At 48.9% G+C, this 19,626-nt stretch overlaps 2 protein-coding genes across 5 annotated transcripts in view; one reads left to right on the top strand and one right to left on the bottom strand.

Annotated features, from left to right (window-relative positions):
• RNF214 (ring finger protein 214) overlaps positions 1-19,626 on the bottom strand; it is a 167,106-nt gene that overhangs the window by 59,726 nt on the left and 87,754 nt on the right. The window contains exon 1 of one of the 3 annotated variants that reach the window (XM_063943311.1): positions 7,634-7,744. The exons of 1 other annotated variant lie outside the window; for it this stretch is intronic. Coding sequence is in view for 1 of the 2 variants with exons in the window: in XM_063943310.1 (XP_063799380.1) it covers positions 7,384-7,461 (78 nt within the window). In the remaining variant the exon portion in view is untranslated. Of the gene's footprint in view, positions 1-7,383; positions 7,463-7,633; positions 7,745-19,626 lie in introns of those variants that run through there. One more of the 3 variants, XM_063943310.1, reaches the window with a different exon arrangement.
• PCSK7 (proprotein convertase subtilisin/kexin type 7) overlaps positions 7,737-19,626 on the top strand; it is a 113,750-nt gene continuing 101,860 nt past the window's right edge. For both annotated transcript variants that reach the window (XM_063943308.1, XM_063943307.1), the window contains exons 1-2: positions 7,737-7,815; positions 18,925-19,403. In XM_063943308.1, coding sequence (XP_063799378.1) covers positions 18,972-19,403 — 432 coding nt within the window. In that variant the 5' untranslated portion in view covers positions 7,737-7,815; positions 18,925-18,971. The remainder of the gene's footprint in view (positions 7,816-18,924; positions 19,404-19,626) is intronic.

The following is a 19,626-nucleotide window of genomic DNA, read 5'->3' as shown; positions in this document are numbered from 1 at the left end:
GAAATGCCCTGTTCTGCGCTAAACAGGGATTTTCTCCTTACCGCAATTCACAGAGCAGGTTACCATGAAGAAGTCCTTGGCTTCTCCAGCGGAACCCCCGCTCTGTGCCTGAATCGCATCACCATACTTTTGTATGGTGAGTGCAATTCATGAAGGTGCTTTCTGCTTCTCCATGGAGTTCAGGTTCGCCATCTCAGGATGGCGTAACCTGAACTGCGGTGCAGTAACTGCAGTGAAGCTCAATGCTTCCCTGCTCTCTGTCCGCACCCGGCCCTCGCTCTGCCCCCCCTGACCTTCCAACAGCAATTGTGACCTGCCGGGAGATCAACAGGCGGCACATGTGCAGAGGGACCCGATGGCTGACTCCAGACATCACAAAAGGGGACTACTGGAGGAGACCGCGTCGCTGGAGACCTGGACACCACAGTGCTTCGCTGGAGAGGTGAGTATACGTGAATTGCTACTTATCCCAGCTATACAGGACATCGAATCGATGCGATGTATAGTGATAAGTAACAATTCTGTCTTCGCTTTCTTTATGAATAGACTCTTAGTGATGAATCAGTGATTAAGTGAGGGCTTTTGCATATATATATATATATATATATATATATATATATATATTATACATATATTCTATTATGTATAGGAGTCATTCACGCAGGTGCTGTAGACTGTGCCTGAGATTTTTTGGCCAATGTGCTTCCAGTGGACATTGGATACAATTTGCTGTTAAGCATCAGCGATATATCAGTTACTGGCATTTTCTATTATTCGGGACTTATAATTCCAGAATCTAATATGTTCATTTATTATCCTGTGGTGATTAAATATATGACAACTGGTGCATAACAGATATTACTACTCCACATCCTTTCTGGCCTCTTTTTTAATTGACTGTATTTAGGTCATCTTTCTGCATAAAATAATTCTCCTGATGTTTTTTTGTTAAGGAATAACCAGTTAAAGGGGCTCATTTGCGCTTGCCCCGGTGTCGGCATGCCGGCGGTCAGGATCCGGGTGCCGGTAAGCTGGGAACCCGACCGCCGGAAAACCATACTACACCCGATTGGATGGTACTTTATCTCTTTCTCCATTTTATCACTCTCCAAAGCTACACACTGGCAGATTTTTTGGGGTCTGCCCGACAATCGGACGATTTTTCAGGTAATTGTAGGCATCACTATCTGAGCTACACACTTAAAATAGGATTTTGGTACTCACCGATAAATCCTTTTCTCCTAATCCGTAGAGGATGCTGGGGACTCCAAAAGGACCATGGGGTATAGTCGGGATCCGCAGGAGCTTGGGCACACTGAAAAGACTTAATCTGGGTGTGAACTGGCTCCTCCCTCTATGCCCCTCCTCCAGACCTCAGTTATAGAAACTGTGCCCAGGAGAGACAGACATTTCGAGGAAAGATTTTTGTTTAAACTAAGGGCTACCAACATACCAGCCCACACCACAAACATACCGTACAACCAGAGTAACCTTAAACCAGATAACAGTATGAATTAACAAAAGCATCAAGCTGAAACAAAAAATACACAACCAGTGTATAAACTAGTTAAACTAGCAAGAAAAAACTGCAAGTAACAGTGCGCACTGGGATGGGCGCCCAGCATCCTCTACGGACTAGGAGAAAAGGATTAATCGGCGAGTACCAAAATCCTATTTTCTCTTACGTCCTAGAGGATGCTGGGGACTCCAAAAGGACCATGGGGTTTATACCAAAGCTCCAGAAGGGGCGGGAGAGTGCGGACGACTCTGCAGCACCGACTGAGCAAACGCAAGGTCCTCATCAGCCAAGGTATGAAAACTTATAGAACTTAGCAAGAGTGTTTGAACCCGAAAAAGTAGCTGCTCGGCAAAGCTGTAACGCCGAGACGCCTCGGGCAGCCGCCCAAGATGAGCCCACTTTTCTGGTAGAATGGGCTTTTACTGACTTTGGCACCAGTAGTCCGGCCGAAGAATGAGCCTGCTGAATCGTACTACAAATCCAGCGTGCAATAGTCTGTTTTGTAGCAGGATGACCAATTTTGTTGGACGCATACAAGACAAAAAGCGCCTCAGTTTTTCTGGCAACAGCTGTCCTAGTGATGTAGATCTTCAACACTCTTACAACATCCAGAGATTTTGGAATCGCCACAGCCTCCGTAGCCACCGGGACCACAATAGGTTGGTTAATGTGAAATGAAGAAACCACATTCGGCAGAAATTGTTGACGAGTCCTCAATTCCACCCTATCCGAATGAAAAATCGAGTACGGGCTCTTATGAGACAAGGCCGCCAACTCTGACACCCGCCTGGCAGACGCCAGCGCCAACAGCATAACTACCTTCCAAGTGAGAAATTTCAATTCAACCTTACGCAAAGGTTCAAACCAGGAAGACATGAGAAACCGTAAGACCACATCCAGCTCCCAAGGAGCTACAGGAGGCACAAACGGAGGATTGATATGCATTACTCCTTTCACAAAAGTCTGAACCTCTGGGAGGACAGCTAATTCTTTTTGAAAGAAAATAGACAAAGCCGAAATCTGCACTTTGATGGAACCTAATTTCAGGCCTGCATCTACTCCCGCCTGTAAAAAGTGGAGAAAGCGCCCCAAGTGAAAATCTTCCGCAGGAGCCATTTTAGACTCACACCAGGAAACATACTTCCTCCAAATACGGTGATAATGTTTCGCCGTAACCTCCTTCCTAGCCTTAATGAGAATTGGAATGACCTCCCTGGGGATACCCTTACGAGCTAAGATCTGGCGCTCAACGTCCATGCCGTCAAATGCAGCCGCGGTAAGTCTGGAAACACGCATGGACCCTGCAACAACAGGTCCTCTCTTAGAGGAAGCGGCCAAGGATCTTCCACCAGTAATTCCTGAAGATCCGGGTACCAGGCCCTTCTTGGCCAATCTGGGACGACGAGAATCGCCTGAACCCTTGCTCGTCGAATGATCCTCAGTACCTTTGGAATGAGAGGAAGTGGAGGGAACACATACACCGACTGGAACACCCACGGAGACACCAGGGCGTCCACTGCACTGGCTTGGGGGTCCCTTGACCTGGAACAATACCTCGGGAGCTTCTTGTTGAGACGCGACGCCATCATGTCTATCAACGGAATTCCCCAACGTTTTGTCACCTCTGCAAATACCTCTTGGTGAAGAGCCCACTCTCCCGGATGGAGATCGTGTCTGCTGAGGAAATCTGCTTCCCAGTTGTCCACTCCCGGTAGGAAGACTGCTGACAGGGCGCTCACGTGTTATTCCACCCAGCGAAGGATTCTTGTGGCCTCCGCCATTGCCGCTCTGCTCCTTGTTCCACCTTGACGGTTTATATGTTCCACCGCTGTGATGTTGTCTGACTGTACCAGGACAGGTCGACCCTGAAGAAGGCTTCTTGCTTGCAGCAGGCCGTTGTAAATGGTTCTTAACTCGAGAACATTTATGTGGAGACAAGCTTCCTGGAGCGACCATTTCCCTTCCTTGGGTGACTGCGCCCCAGCCCCGGAGACTTGCATCTGTTGTCAGAAGCACCCAATCCTGGATACCGAACCGGCCTCCCCCTAGGAGGTGAGGACTTTGTAGCCACCACAGGAGAGAAATTCTGGCTCTGGGAGATAGACTTATCTTCCGGTGCATGTGCAGGTGAGACCCGGACCATTTGCTCAGCAAGTCCCACTGAAACACCCGGGCATGAAACCTGCCAAATGGAATGGCTTCGTACGCCACAACCATTTTCCTCAGAACCCGAGTACAGTGATGGATCGACACACTCGTCGGCCTCAGAAGTTCCCTGACCATCGTCTGCAGTTCCAGAGCTTTTTCTTCTGGAAGAAACACTTTCTGTAACTCCGTGTCCAGAATCATGCCCAGAAAAGGCAGCCGAGTGGTCGGAATCAACTGAGATTTTGGCAAATTGAGTACCCAACCGTGCTGTCGCAGAACCGACAGTGACAAATTTACACTTCTCAGTAACCGTTCCTTGGACCTCGCCTTTACCAAGAGATCGTCCAAGTAAGGGATAATTGTAACCCCTTGTTTGCGAAGGAGAACCATCATTTCCGCCATGACTTTGGTGAAAATCCTCGGAGCCGTGGAAAGCCCAAACGGCAACGTCTGAAATTGGTAATGAGAATCCTGTATCGCAAACCTGAGGAAGGCCTGATGTGAAGGACATATCGGGACATGTAAGTAGGCATCCTTTATGTCGACTGACGCCATAAAATCCCCCCCTTCCAGGCTGGCAATTACCGCTCGAAGAGATTCCATCTTGAACTTGAAAACTCTCAAGTATGGATTGAGGGATTTTAGATTTAGAATTGGTCTGACCGAACCGTCCGGTTTCGGCACAACGAAGAGGCTCGAGTAGAACCCCTCCCCCCGTTTGGGATGAGGGAACGGGAACAATGACCCTCTGCAGACACAATTTTTGTATCGCTGCCAGCACCACCTCCCTGTCCGGAAGAGCTACTAGTAACGCCGAAATGAAGAACCGGTGATGGGTTATCTCCCGAAACTCCAGCTTGTATCCCTGAGACACAATCTCTAGGACCCAAGGATCCAGGTCTGATTGAATCCAGACCTGACTGAATATTTGTAGACGGCCCCCCACCGGTCCGGACTCCCCCAGGGAAGCCCCAGCGTCATGCGGTGGACTTGGTAGAAGCAGGGGAGGACTTTTGGTCCTGGGCGCCTGACACTGCAGGTGGTTTCCTTCCCCTTCCTCTACCTTTTGAAGCGAGGAAGGACGAACCTTTTCCACGCCTGTATTTATTGTGATGAAAGGACTGCATCTGCTGATGTGGTGCCCTTTTCTGTTGTGTGGGAACATAAGGAAGAAAAGAGGACTTACCCGCAGTCGCGGTCGAGACCAAGTCAGCCAAGCCGTCCCCAAACAAGACAGTACCTTTGAAGGGTAACGCTTCCATCGCCCTGTTGGAGTCGGCATCAGCATTCCATTGATGGATCCACAACGCCCTCCTGGCTGATATCGACATGGCATTGGCTCTTGATCCCACGAGACAGACATCCCTTGCTGCATCCTTCAGGTAATCTGCAGCGTCCTTGATATAACCAAGAGTCAAAAGAACATTATCTTTATCAAGGGTATCCATATCATTAGCTAAATTCTTAGCCCGTTTAGCAATAGCACTACTCACCCATACCGACGCCACAGCAGGTCTGAGCAATGTACCCGAATTAGTGAAAATGGACTTTAGAGACGTCTCCAGCTTGCGATCCGCCGGATCTTTGAGAGCTGCCGTATCAGGAGACGGAAGCGCCACTTTCTTAGACAAGCGAGATAGAGCTTTATCAACATTTGGAGACACCTCCCATTTTTCCCTGTCATCAGAGGGGAAAGGATACGCCATGTAAATCCTCTTGGGAATCTGCCACCTCTTATCCGGCGACTCCCAAGCCTTTTCACAAAGAGTATTCATTTCATGAGAGGGGGGAAACTTCACCTCAGGTTTTTTTTCCCTTAAACAAGCAAATCCTTGTTTCCTGTACCGCAGGTTCATCAGAAATGTGTAATACATCTTTTATAGCCACAATCATGTACTGAATACTCTTAACTAATCGTGGATGTAAAACAGCCTCAGTGAAATCGACTTCGGAATCAGAGTCCGTGTCGCTATCCGTATCCACCACTTGAGTAAATGGCCGCTTTTGCGACCCCGATGGGGTCTGTACCTGAGACAAAGCCTCTTCCATGGACTTTTTCCACAGTTGTGTCTGTGACTCAGACTTATCTAACCTCTTTGATAAAGAAGCTACATTAGAATTTATCGTACTGAGCAATGCGAGTAAATCAGGTGTCGGCTGCGTCGACAGTCCCAAAGCTAGCCCCGCATCCGCTCCCCCAATAACCTCCTCTGGTGAATAACATTCAGCCTCAGACATGCCGACACGTAGTACCGACACTCAGATACACACCAAACGTCCCAGCTAGGTGACAGGCCCACAATGAAGCCCAGATAGAGGACACAGAGGGAGTATGCCAGCTCACACCCCAGCACGCATATATCCTGACAAAAGATATATGGACCCGGTGCTGCTTTTATAATGACAATAAGCACCACACTGCGGCCCCCCCCTTCTGAATATGTCCCCGTTTCTTGATAGAGGAATTGTGGAGGTCCCGGCAGCGTCTCCTTCAGCCACGTGTTGGAGGAGAAATGGCGCCTGTGAGCTGTGGGACGAAGCTCCGCCCCCTTCCCGGCGCACTTCGGCCCGCCAAATTTGAAAAGTAAAAGATGCCGGCGGGGGTTTAGAAACGGTGCCGAGGCACCGAAAGCCTTCTGCCGGTCGTCCAACTTCAGTAACATGCTGCCCAGGGCGCCCCCCCCCCCAGCGCCCTGCACCCTGTAACTAGCGTTGGTGAAGTGTGTGGGAGCATGGAGCACAGCGTTACTGCTGTGCTGTACCTTCAGTCACTGAAGTCTTCTGCCGTCCTGAAGCCTTCTGATCTTCTCATACTCACCTGACTTCTGTCTTCTGTGAGGGGGCGACGGCGTGGCTCCGGGAACAAGCAGCTAGGCAAACCAAGTGATCGAACCCTCTGGAGCTAATGGTGTCCAGTAGCCGAGAAGCAGAGCCCTTAACTAAGAAGAAGTAGGTCTGCTTCTCTCCCCTCAGTCCCACGATGCAGGGAGCCTGTAGCCAGCAGGTCTCTCTGAAAATAAAAAACCTAACCAAAAGTCTTTTCCAGAGAAACTCAGGAGAGCTCCCCTGTGAGTGTCCAGTCAGTCCTGGGCACAAAGTCTAACTGAGGTCTGGAGGAGGGGCATAGAGGGAGGAGCCAGTTCACACCCAGATTAAGTCTTTTCAGTGTGCCCAAGCTCCTGCGGATCCTGTCTATACCCCATGGTCCTTTTGGAGTCCCCAGCATCCTCTAGGACGTAAGAGGAAAGATTTTGTTTTCCAGTTACCAATTTTCTGCCACATCACACTGCATTTGCATATGTCCGCCCATAAGTAGGATGATGTAGTGAGAGGAAAACACAGGAAATATGGGCAGATTATTGAGAACGCACACACACCACTGCTCAATATCTGAAGATTGTGGACAAGGCTGAAGTTAGCTTCCTATTCGAGCTCCATAAGAAATGAATAAGAAGCTGGCCGAATAAGTAGCTGACTTCAGCCTCGTGGATTGTGGCAGATATTTTTGGTTTGGGACGATAGACCGGAAAACCGATTGTTCGCGTGTGTGTGTGTGTGTGTGTGTGTGTGTGTGTGTGTGTGTGTGGGCAAGATTTTCCCGATCGTTCGTACACACTATACAATAACTTTCGTCGATCTTCCACTTATTGGTAAATCTGCCCAATAATTGTATAGCGTGTACCTAGCTTTAGTACATAAGCCCATGTGTTACTTACGTAATTGCGTAGTATGTTCAATGTATGAGATATTAAAGTTACCAGACCTGTCCTGCCAGCTGTGCCCGCACACATCATACTAACCTACAGCACTATACCTCTCACACACTGCACAAACATTACCTACCCGGGACACTGCCACCTTCCCGCCCTGCCAATACCAAACCCCCCGGGCATACAGCCACCTTTCCCATCATACTCCCCATATCCGACCGTATTGCCAGGAAACTATGGCGATGACAATACATACACCCTCTCCGCGTCCGCAGCCGGTAAAACGCTACCTGAATAGAATAATGTGGCTGACTGTAGCCCCGGGACCTCGTCTTCCGGTCTGTGCGTTCCACCGAGCCACGCCCCGGAAGTCGCACCCTTGTGTTGTAGTCACTGGCTAAATACGGAAGAGAGGAGCAGAGAAGTAGGAAGCGGCAGGTATGTGAGGTGTATTGTTGTTGTGCGGAGTTAAGGGTACAGTGTGTTGTATTTGGTCTCAGGGTGTATGTTATGGTATTAGTGTGTTGTGGTGTGTGTGTTGTGGTGGTTGGATTGTGGGGGTGTGTGACTAGCTTCTGGGGTAGCAGGATGATGGGGTTGTGTGCGGTACATGTTGGGGACTGTATATAGTTGTGTTGCTTGAAAAGCACTGTTGTATTCTGTGTGTGTCGTGAGGGGGGAGGGCGTGTGTTGTGTAGTGTAAGTGAGTATGTTGGTGGTTTATTGGGGTGTGGTGTCAGTATGTGCATGCTGTGTAGCAGCATAAAGAGTGGGTTTGGGGGTTGTCTGCTGTTTATAGTGTCAGGGGCTCTACCAGCATTATGTGTTGCACCTTTGCCTGGTATGTAGCATAAGGGGGTGTTGTGTTAGCATTGGTGGGGGTGGGGGGTGTTCTTGTATAACTATGTTTCTGAAGGGTCTGCTCATAGTAACATAGAATTTGGCAGATATGAACCAATTGACTCGTCTAGTCTACCCATTACTGCCAGGGGAGTGGCAGTGGTAAAGGCCCATACACATTAGACGATGTCGATGTACGCACTGAGCGATATGACCGCTCATATCGCTCAGTGACGTCACGCCCTCGCCAGCCCTGCATGAAGGTCGTGGACGACAGTCCACATCCTTCATGCATGCCCTACCGACAGCGACGATCGTTGCTGACCCGCGGGGCCGCGCATCGGTCGTCGCTGGCGGCATACACACTTAACGATATAATGAGCGACGTCGCTCAAGGAGGGGGAAAATGAGCGACGTCGATCATTATATCGTTAAGTGTGTATGGACCTAAGAGTACACACATGCGTACGATGATAGCCGACGTCCTGTGGAGATATCCGAAATGATCCCTTTTTGCAAGCTGTAACCTCTTTCACATAGAAAGGAGCTGGGGTCTGGGAACTGACATCATGCTGTAGGTTCTTGTTGTCAAATTATGAAAGGGTTTTTTTTGTGTTGTCTAAATGGTAAACAGGAGATACAGTATCTGTGGTATCTTCTGCATTGTCTTTGTAATAAATGGCCCTGATACTTTCTACAAAAGCAGATGAAAATGTTAAATGAAGGAATAATGAATAGGCCATTGCATGTGTAAGAGTTGTGTGTGTATGTATATGTATAAGTATTTATTAAGAATATTTCATTCACATCTAGGATGTGTTATTTTAGTGTTACCTTTATTTTTTTGACAAAGTATTTAATAAGAATATTTCATTCATTCAGATCTAGGATGTGTTATTTTAGTGTTCCCTTTATTTTTTTGAGCAGTGTATATATATAATATTTTTTTATTTTATTTTTGGTAAAGATTTGTTAAATGTGAATTTATTAAATACATTGTAATAGCCTATGAGACCAGTCTTGCTCTGCGTTTCCTCATTTCCTGAGAATGTGTAAGAGGAAAATACACAAAATCTGCTTTGCAAATAGTCCTACTGAACATACAACTCCCTAGCGTACAGCATAAGCTGGGTACACATGGGACGATCTAGCCAACTATTTTGGCTAGATAGGTCATTGAATGATAATATCGTTCCATGTGTACAGGCTATATCGTTCACTAGATGCGCTCCTGCGGGTTGACAAAATCGTTGATAGACTGTGTAGCAAGGTCAGTTTCAGCTAGATCATTCACTGTCTACACAGTGTGTATGAATGATTTTGGCTAGATGATGTAATCTAGCCGCTAAGAAAATATTAAAATTTGGAGCCAAAAACCATCTAGGTAAGATCTTTAAAAATGTGGCTAGATCTTTCCATGTGTACACTCTAGATCAGGGGTGGGCAATCATTTCAGCTGAAGGGCCACTTGACACTTTCCTGTCAGTATCCGAGGGCCGCACACAAAATAGCAACTCCCCCACGTGCCAAAAATATAGGGACGTGGCTTCATAGGGAAGGGGTGTGGCCAAAATATAATATAGAAACATATTAGGCTGCACAATAGTCTCCATTATTCAAATTATGCCACACAGTAGCGCCACTTACACACATTACGCCAGGTAGAGCCCCTGTCACACATTACGCCAGGTAAAGTCCCCTTTTACACATTATGCCAGGTAGAGCCCCTATCACACATTATAACAGGTAAAGTCCCCTTTTACACATTACGACAGGTAGAGCTCGCTTTTACACAGTAAGGAAGATAGAGTACCCTTTTTACACAGTACAGAAGGTAGAGCCCCCTTTTACACATTAACATTTTATTTGGGATAATCATTGCACAGCAAGCAAATTATCCAGTGTCTCATGGCCCCTGGGGAAAGGTGTGACACAGTGACAGAACACGAATGGTGTGACGCGGTGACAGAACACGGGGGGTGACACGGTGACAGAACATGTGGAGTTGAGTCAGTGACAGAACGCGGGGGTGACACAGTGACAGAACACGCGGGGTGTGACACAGTGACAGAACACGGGGGGGTGACATGGTGACAGAACACGGGGTGACACGGTGACAGAACATGTGGGGTTGAGTCAGTAACAGAACGCGGGGTGTGACACAGTGACAGAACACGCGTGGTGTGACACGGTGACAGAACACGGGGGGTGTGACACGGTGACAGAACATGTGGGGTTGAGTCAGTGACAGAACACGGGGTGTGACACGGTGACAGAACATGCGGGGTGTGACACAGTGACAGAACACGGGGGTGTGACGCGGTGACAGAACACGGGGGTGACACGGTGACAGAACACGGGGGTGACACAGTGACAGAACACGGGGGTGACACAGTGACAGAACACGGGGGGGGTGACATGGTGACAGAACACGGGGGTGACACGGTGACAGAACATGTGGGGTTGAGTCAGTGACAGAACACAGGGGGTGACAGAACACGGGGGTGTGACGCGGTGACAGAACACGGGGGTGACACGGTGACAGAACATGTAGGGTTAAGTCAGTGACAGAACACTGAGGGTGACACGGTGACAGAACATGCGGGGTGTGACACAGTGACAGAACACGGGGGTGACAGTGACAGAACACGGAGGTGACACGGTGACAGAACATGTGGGGTTGAGTCAGTGACAGAACACGGGGGGTGACACGGTGACAGAACACGCGGGGTGTGACACGGTGACAGAACACGGGGGGGGTGACACAGTGACAGAACACGGGGGTGTGACGCGGTGACAGAACACGGGGGTGACACGGTGACAGAACTCGGGGATGTGACGCGGTGACAGAACACGGGGGTGACACGGTGACAGAACATGTGGGGTTAAGTCAGTGACAGAACACGGGGGGGAGGTAGGGGTGGTACATCGAGCGTTAAAGATCTCCCCCCTAACCTAAAAACAGTCTGACGCCACTGCCTGCACACACAAACATATACACACACACTCTCTCACATATATATACACACACACACACACAAATACACTTTCTCTTACTTTTTCCATTAACTTATCTGGCTGGCTGGCTGTGGCAGGAAGGATGGATCTGTAGCAGTTGCTCTTGTCCCGTGTAGCTCCGCCCCCTGAGGTCCGTGTAGCCCCGCCCCTCATCCTCGCATAGCTCCGCCCCCTTTTGGCTGACCATGAACACTGCCGTTGTCACTGGAGGCGGGAGGGGGAGGCTACAAGGCAAGAAGACAGTGTGGCAGGCGCCGTGCAGCAGCAGCAGGGGAGACAGGCACCGGCGGCTTGTAGGTACTGCAGAGCAATGACAAGCAGCTCAGCCTGTCGGGCCGCTTGTCATTGCACACTGGGGGGAAGCAGTGGGCCGGGTAGGATCGGTTTGCGGGCCGCATCCGGCCCGCGGGCCGTATTTTGCCCACCCCTACTCTAGATCGTTGTGTCAGGAGCAGGGAGCTGAAAGTAAAAGATTTTATCTGTCGGTCTTTCAACCTGTACCCAGCTTACAGGGCATACACACTAGACTCTTTTTTTGATCAATATGGCCGATACAGACGATTGTGAACGATATATCGTTTACATAGTCTAGTGTGTATGGTCCTGCAATCAACGATGCGTGCACCCGCGCTCATTGATTGCAGGTTGGCGGTCGCCCCTGAAGCATGCTCAATGTGAGCAATGTCACTTGTGACATCGCTCATCATGGCATGTGTGTACGGAGCCGCGATGAGCTATGTTCACAATGTGACATTGCTCACCTCCCCGCCAGTGACTTGATTCTATCGTAGCCGCTGATGGGAGCCGCTGACAGCTCAGCGTCTCCCCTCCAGTGGCTCCGTCCCCGCCAGCGGCTTCATTGTAGCTGAGCCACTGACAGGAGTCGCCGACCGCTCAGCGTCTCCGTCCACTGCCCCACAAATGCACCCACTGCCCCACCAATTATATTTCTCTGACGTCCTAGTGGATGCTGGGTACTCCGTAAGGACCATGGGGAATAGACGGGCTCCGCAGGAGACTGGGCACTCTAAAGAAAAGATTAGGTACTATATCTGGTGTGCACTGGCTCCTCCCTCTATGCCCCTCCTCCAGACCTCAGTTAGAATCTGTGCCCAGCCAGAGCTGGATGCACTCTAGGGGCTCTCCTGAGCTTCCTAGAAAGAAAAGTATTTGTTAGGTTTTTTATTTTCAGTGAGATCTGCTGGCAACAGACTCACTACTACGTGGGACTTAGGGGAGAGAAGCAAACCTACCTGCTTGCAGCTAGCTTGTGCTTCTAGGCTACTGGACACCATTAGCTCCAGAGGGATCGAACACAGGGCCCGACCTCGATCGTCCGTTCCCGGAGCCGCGCCGCCGTCCCCCCTTGCAGAGCCAGAAGACGGAAGAAACCGGAGGAAATCAGCGGCTGAAGACTTCGGTCTTCATTAAGGTAGCGCACAGCACTGCAGCTGTGCGCCATTGCTCCCTATGCACACCACACACTCCGGTCACTGATGGGTGCAGGGCGCTGGGGGGGGCGCCCTGGGCAGCAATTAGAGTACCTTACATGGCAAATTGGCACATAATACAGCTTTTAAGCTGTATATGTGCATAATCCCCCGCCATTATTCAGATAAAAAAGCGGGAGAAGGCCGCCGAGAAGGGGGCGGGGCTATCTTCCTCAGCACACCGGCGCCATTTTCTCTTCACAGCTCCGCCGGAAGACAGCTCCCCAGGCTCTCCCCTGCAGTTTCAAGACATCAAGGGTAAAAAAGAGAGGGGGGGCACTAAATTTAGGCGCAAAAACTATATATATATATATATATATATATATATATATATATATATATATAAAAGCAGCTATAGGAAAAATCGCTTTTGTTAGTGTAAATCCCTGATTATATAGCGCTGTGGTGTGTGCTGGCATACTCTCTCTCTGTCTCCCCAAAGGACTTTGTGGGGTCCTGTCCTCAGTCAGAGCATTCCCTGTGTGTGTGTGCGCTGTGTTGGTACGGCTGTGTCGACATGTTTGATGAGGACGCTTACGTGGAGGCGGAGCAGGTGCCGATAAGTGTGATGTCGCCCTCTGCGGGGCCGACACCTGAGTGGATGGATATGTGGAAGGTATTAACCGACAGTGTCAACTCCTTACATAAAAGGTTCGATGACGCAGCTTTGGGACAGCCGGCATCTCAGCCCGCGCCTGCCCAGGCATCTCAGAAGCCGTCAGGGGCTCAAAAACGCCCGCTACCTCAGATGGCAGACACAGATGTCGACACGGAGTCTGACTCCAGTGTCGACGAGGATGAGACAAATATACAATCCACTAGGGCCATCCGATGCATGATTACGGCAATGAAAAATGTGTTGCACATTTCTGACATTAACCCGGTTACCACAAAAAAGGGTATTATGTTTGGGGAGAAAAAGCAGCCAGTGACTTTTCCCCCATCTGATGAATTAAATGAATTGTGTGAAGAAGCGTGGGGTTCCCCAGATAAGAAACTAGTAATTTCTAAGCGGTTACTAATGGCGTACCCTTTCCCGCCAATGGATAGGTTACGCTGGGAGACATCCCCTAAGGTGGACAAGGCGCTCACACGTTTATCAAAAAAGGTGGCACTGCCTTCTCAGGATACGGCCGCCTTAAAGGAGCCTGCGGATAGAAAGCAGGAGGCTATCCTGAAGTCTGTGTATACACACTCAGGTACTATACTGAGACCTGCTATTGCTTCAGCATGGATGTGTAGTGCTGCAGCAGCGTGGTCTGATTCCCTGTCTGATAACATTGATTCCCTTGACAGGGACACTATTGCTAACCATAGAGCATATTAAAGACGTAGTCTTATATATGAGAGATGCACAGAGGGACATTTGCCTGCTGGCATCTAGAATTAATGCAATGTCCATTTCTGCCAGGAGAGTATTATGGACTCGGCAGTGGACAGGTGATGCTGATTCTAAAAGGCACATGGAAATTTTGCCTTATAAGGGTGAGGAATTGTTTGGGGACGGTCTTTCGGACCTCGTATCCACAGCAACAGCTGGGAAGTCGACTTTTTTACCTCAGGTTCCCTCACAACCTAAGAAAGCACCGTATTATCAAGTACAGTCCTTTCGGCCTTAGAAAGGCAAGCGGGTTAGAGGCGCGTCCTTTCTGCCCAGAGGCAGGGGTAGAGGGAAAAAGCTGCACCATACAGCCAGTTCCCAAGAACAAAAATCCTCCCCTGCTTCCACTAAGTCCACCGCATGACGCTGGGGCTCCACATGTGGAGCCAGGTGCGGGGGGCGCCCGTCTCCGGAACTTCAGCGACCAGTGGGTTAGCTCACAGGTGGATCTCTGGGTTCTACAAGTGGTATCTCAGGGATACAAGCTGGAGTTCGAGACGTCTCCCCCTCGCCGTTACCTCAAATCAGCCTTGCCAGCTACTCCCCAGGACAGGGAGGTAGTACTGGCGGCAATTCACAAGCTGTACCTCCAGCAGGTGATAATCAAAGTTCCCCTCCTTCAACAGGGACGGGGTTACTATTCCACAATGTTTTTGGTACCGAAACCAGACGGTTCGGTGAGACCCATTCTAAATTTGATATCCTTGAACACTTATATAAGGAAGTTCAAGTTCAAAATGGAATCGCTCAGGGCGGTTATTGCAAGCCTGGAAGAGGGGGATTACATGGTATCACTGGACATCAAGGATGCTTACCTACATGTCCCCATTTACCCACCTCACCAGCTGTACCTCCGTTTTGTGGTACAGGACTGCCATTACCAATTCCAGACGTTGCCGTTTGGTCTGTCCACGGCACCGAGGGTATTTACCAAAGTAATGGCCGAAATGATGATACTCCTTCGGAAGAAGGGAGTTATAATTATCCCGTACTTGGACGATCTCCTTATAAAGGCGAGGTCCAGGGAGCAGTTGTTGGTCGGAGTAGCACTATCTCAGGAAGTGCTACAACAGCACGGCTGGATTCTGAATATCCCAAAGTCGCAGCTGGTTCCTACGACGCGTCTGCTGTTCCTGGGTATGATTCTGGACACAGAACAGAAGAAGGTGTTTCTCCCGGAGGAGAAGGCCAAGGAGTTGTCATCTCTGGTCAGAGACCTCCTAAAACCACAACAGGTGTCGGTGCATCACTGCACGCGAGTCCTGGGAAAGATGGTAGCTTCTTACGAGGCAATTCCATTCGGCAGGTTCCATGCAAGGATCTTTCAGTGGGATCTGTTGGACAAGTGGTCCGGATCGCATCTTCAGATGCATCGGCTGATCACCCTGTCCCCGAGGGCAAGGGTGTTTCTGCTGTGGTGGCTGCAGAGTGCTCACCTTCTCGAATGCCGCAGATTCAGCATACAGGACTGGGTCCTGGTGACCACGGATGCAAGCCTCCGAGGTTGGGGGGCAGTCACTCAGGGAAGAAACTTCCAGGGACTATGGTCGAGTCAGGAGGCTTCCCTACACATAAATATTCTGGAACTAAGGGCCATTTACAATGCCCTAAGTCAGGCAAAACCCCTGCTTCAAAACCAGCCGGTGCTGATTCAGTCAGACAACATCACGGCGGTCGCCCATGTAAACCGACAGGGCGGCACAAGAAGCAGGAGGGCGATGGCAGAAGCCACAAGGATTCTCCGATGGGTGGAGAATCACGTGCAAGCACTGTCAGCAGTGTTCATTCCGGGAGTGGACAACTGGGAAGCAGACTTCCTCAGCAGGCACGAACTCCACCCGGGAGAGTGGGGACTTCATCCAGAAGTCTTCCAGCTGATTGTAAATCGTTGGGAAAGGCCACAGGTGGACATGATGGCGTCCCGCCTCAACAAAAAGCTAAAAAGATATTGCGCCAGGTCGATAGCTGTGGACGCTCTAGTGACACCGTGGGTGTACTAGTCGGTTTGTGTGTTCCCTCCTCTTCCTCTCATACCAATGGTACTGAGTATAATAAGAAAGAAAGGAGTAAGAACTATACTCATCGTTCCGGATTGGCCAAGAAGAACTTGGTACCCGGAACTACAAGAAATGATCTCAGAGGACCCATGGCCTCTGCCTCTCAGACAGGACCTGTTACAGCAGGGGCCCTGTCTGTTCCAAGACTTACCGCGGCTGCGTTTGACGGCATGGCGGTTGAACGCCGGATCCTGATGGAAAAGGGCATTCCGGTTGAAGTCATTCCTACGCTGATAAAAGCTAGGAAGGATGTGACAGCAAAACATTATCACCGCATATGGCAAAAATATGTTGCTTGGTGTGAGGCTATGAAGGCCCCAACAGAAGAATTTCAGCTGGGTCGATTTCTGCACTTCCTACAGTCAGGATTGACTCTGGGCCTAAAATTGGGATCCATAAAAGTCCAGATTTCGGCCCTGTCTATTTTCTTTCAAAAAGAACTGGCTTCACTGCCTGAAGTTCAGACGTTTGTCAAGGGAGTGCTGCATATTCAGCCCCCTTTTGTGCCTCCATTGGCACCTTGGGATCTCAACGTTGTGTTGGATTTCCTAAAATCACATTGGTTTGAGCCACTTCAGACCGTGGAGCTAAAATATCTCACGTGGAAAGTGGTCATGCTATTGGCCTTAGCTTCGGCTAGGCGTGTGTCAGAATTGGCGGCTTTGTCTTGTAAAAGCCCCTATCTGATCTTCCATATGGACAGGGCAGAATTGAGGACTCGTCCCCAATTTCTCCCTAAGGTGGTATCAGCTTTTCATTTGAACCAACCTATTGTGGTGCCTGTGGCTACTCGTGACTTGGAGGATTCCGAGTTACTGGATGTGGTCAGGGCTTTGAAGGTTTATGTGGCCAGAACGGCTAGAGTCAGGAAAACTAAGTCGCTGTTTATCCTGTATGCTTCCAACAAGCTTGGGGCGCCTGCTTCAAAGCAAACTATTGCTCGCTGGATCTGTAACATGATTCAGCAGGCTCATTCTGCGGCAGGGTTGCCGCTGCCTAAATCAGTTAAGGCCCATTCCACAAGGAAGGTGGGCTCTTCTTGGGCGGCTGCCCGAGGGGTCTCGGCATTACAGCTTTGCCGAGCGGCTACTTGGTCAGGTTCAAACACCTTTGCAAAGTTTTACAAGTTTGATACCCTGGCTGAGGAGGACCTTGTGTTTGCTCATTCGGTGCTGCAGAGTCATCCGCACTCTCCCGCCCGTTTGGGAGCTTTGGTATAATCCCCATGGTCCTTACGGAGTCCCCAGCATCCACTAGGACGTTCGAGAAATAGATTTACCGGTAAGTAATATCTTATTTTCTCTTAGTCCGTAGTGGATGCTGGGCGCCCGTCCCAAGTGCGGACTTCTTCTGCAATGCTTGTATATAGTTATTGCTTAAATAAGGGTTATGTTATAGTTGCATCAGAGTTTATCTGATGCTCTGTTATTGTTCATACTGTTGACTGGGTAAAGTTATCACAAGTTATACGGTGTGATTGGTGTGGCTGGTATGAGTCTTACCCTGGATTCCCAAATCCTTTCCTTGTACTGTCAGCTCTTCCGGGCACAGTTTCTCTAACTGAGGTCTGGAGGAGGGACATAGAGGGAGGAGCCAGAGCACACCAGAATCTAAATTCTTTCTTAAAGTGCCCATGTCTTCTGCAGAGCCCGTCTATTCCCCATGGTCCTTACGGAGTCCCCAGCATCCACTACGGACTACGAGAAATAGATTTACCGGTAAGTAAAATCTTATTTTTGTATTTGGGGTTTTCTTAAGCTGTAAACCACAATCAAAATTATAACTAAGGCTTGAAATATCTCACTTTACCTGTAATAAGTCTATATAATATATTACTTTAACCTTTTTTATGTTGAATTACTGAAATAAATGAACTTTTGCACGGTATTCTAATTTTTGGAGTTTCACCTGTATTTCTGGGTGGCAAACTATTTGATCGCAGCAACTGCTTTTTAGCAGAAACTGCAATCCTCATTAAATAAGGTCCTAAGGGCCTTATTCTGATTCCGGTGCAGTTAGTTATACAGCCTCAAATAGTGGTTTTTAGCAAAATGCGTGGAAGCAAACTTACGCATCTTTGCTCATCTCCAGTAATTGCGTTTGCCGGATCACTCTTTGTGTGAAATGAGCACTTCTGGGCGACAATGCTATGGTAACACGTAAGAAAGTGCTAGTCTGAGTCACATGTAGAGCAAAGGGCAGGTCCAAGTACCTATACTAATTATGCCATTTGCGGATGGAAGAATAGTAGGCAGTACGGTTTCCTGCTCTAAGCCCTGTGGATACTGGTGTTAGCATAAGGTAGTAAGTCTGGCTTCCGCTAATAAGGCCACTTGCATCCCTATCAGGCCCTACCTCATTCCTCCCGGTATTTAATGTTCTGCTCCTGACCATCCCACTTATCTTACTGCTTCTGCCTGACAGGAAGATTTAATTATTCTTTCAGCCCTGTTTACTACAGTAGTAAGTTAAGATTATTTTAATGGAGTATGAGCTATTCACTTGCCCAAGGGCCTCCTATACAGCTAATGATGTGTTTTGTTGCTTTCTTTTAGTAGTCTTTTTTATACATATGTCATGCAAGAACTGGATTCATACTATAAATTGTGACTGTGGGAATAATAATCTGAGTCTTAATTGTTATTTTCATGCAATGTAAACAGGAGTACTGTATTATAATCTATTCTATGGGCAGTGGCAGTATCATCCTACTAATAATGCTGTACTTCTTCTTCTTTTTTTTTTTTCTTTTTTCCCCCAGGTCCCAATGCCCCCGGTGGGTTGCTTCTTGTGTAATGGGCCATCACAATGTATCAGTTTTCCATTACCCATATGTGCCTTTGCCTACTTTTCACTTGGGCCGTCTTCCTCTCGCCTCCGACACATGCTGCCAGCTCTCACCCCAACATTGATGCCACTCATGCAGGGGAAGAGCTGACCTGGGCTGTCCGTCTGGACCCCTCTCAAGGCTCTGGACGGAGAGAGGAGTTGGATGCTCTAGCCGAAGAACTTTCACATACTGCAGGGCTGGAGAACCGAGGTGTTATTGGAGAGCTAAGAGACCATTACCTGTTTGCATACATGGGCGGTGGGCAGGACCGGGAGGATGTTCGGAGGAAAGCCCATGACTGTTTCACACAACATGACAGTGTGAGGTGGTTCTCAGAACAAAAGCTACTGAAAAGATCCAAAAGGAGCTTGCACTTTAATGACCCCAAGTACCCTCTGCAATGGCATTTGGTGAGACCATGATCCTCTGCAAGTATGAGCGTATGTGCTATGAGGTTATTCTTTCCATGCCTCCTCTTTGTGCAGAGACTGTTTTCTGATCTTATAAACTGTGTACATGCCACATACACCACTCGCACACGCAAGCTGTTTCATTATGTGCAAACAAACAGTGTGCTTCTTCATGCTTGGTCTGCATTCTTTGTAGAAATAATGGAACAGAGTGTTGGTAGCA

Source organism: Pseudophryne corroboree, chromosome 10 (genome assembly GCF_028390025.1).
Source record: "Pseudophryne corroboree isolate aPseCor3 chromosome 10, aPseCor3.hap2, whole genome shotgun sequence".
In the NCBI taxonomy this organism is placed as follows: domain Eukaryota; kingdom Metazoa; phylum Chordata; class Amphibia; order Anura; family Myobatrachidae; genus Pseudophryne; species Pseudophryne corroboree.
Note: the sequence above shows the minus strand (reverse complement) of the source record. Positions and strands in the feature narration are given on the sequence as shown.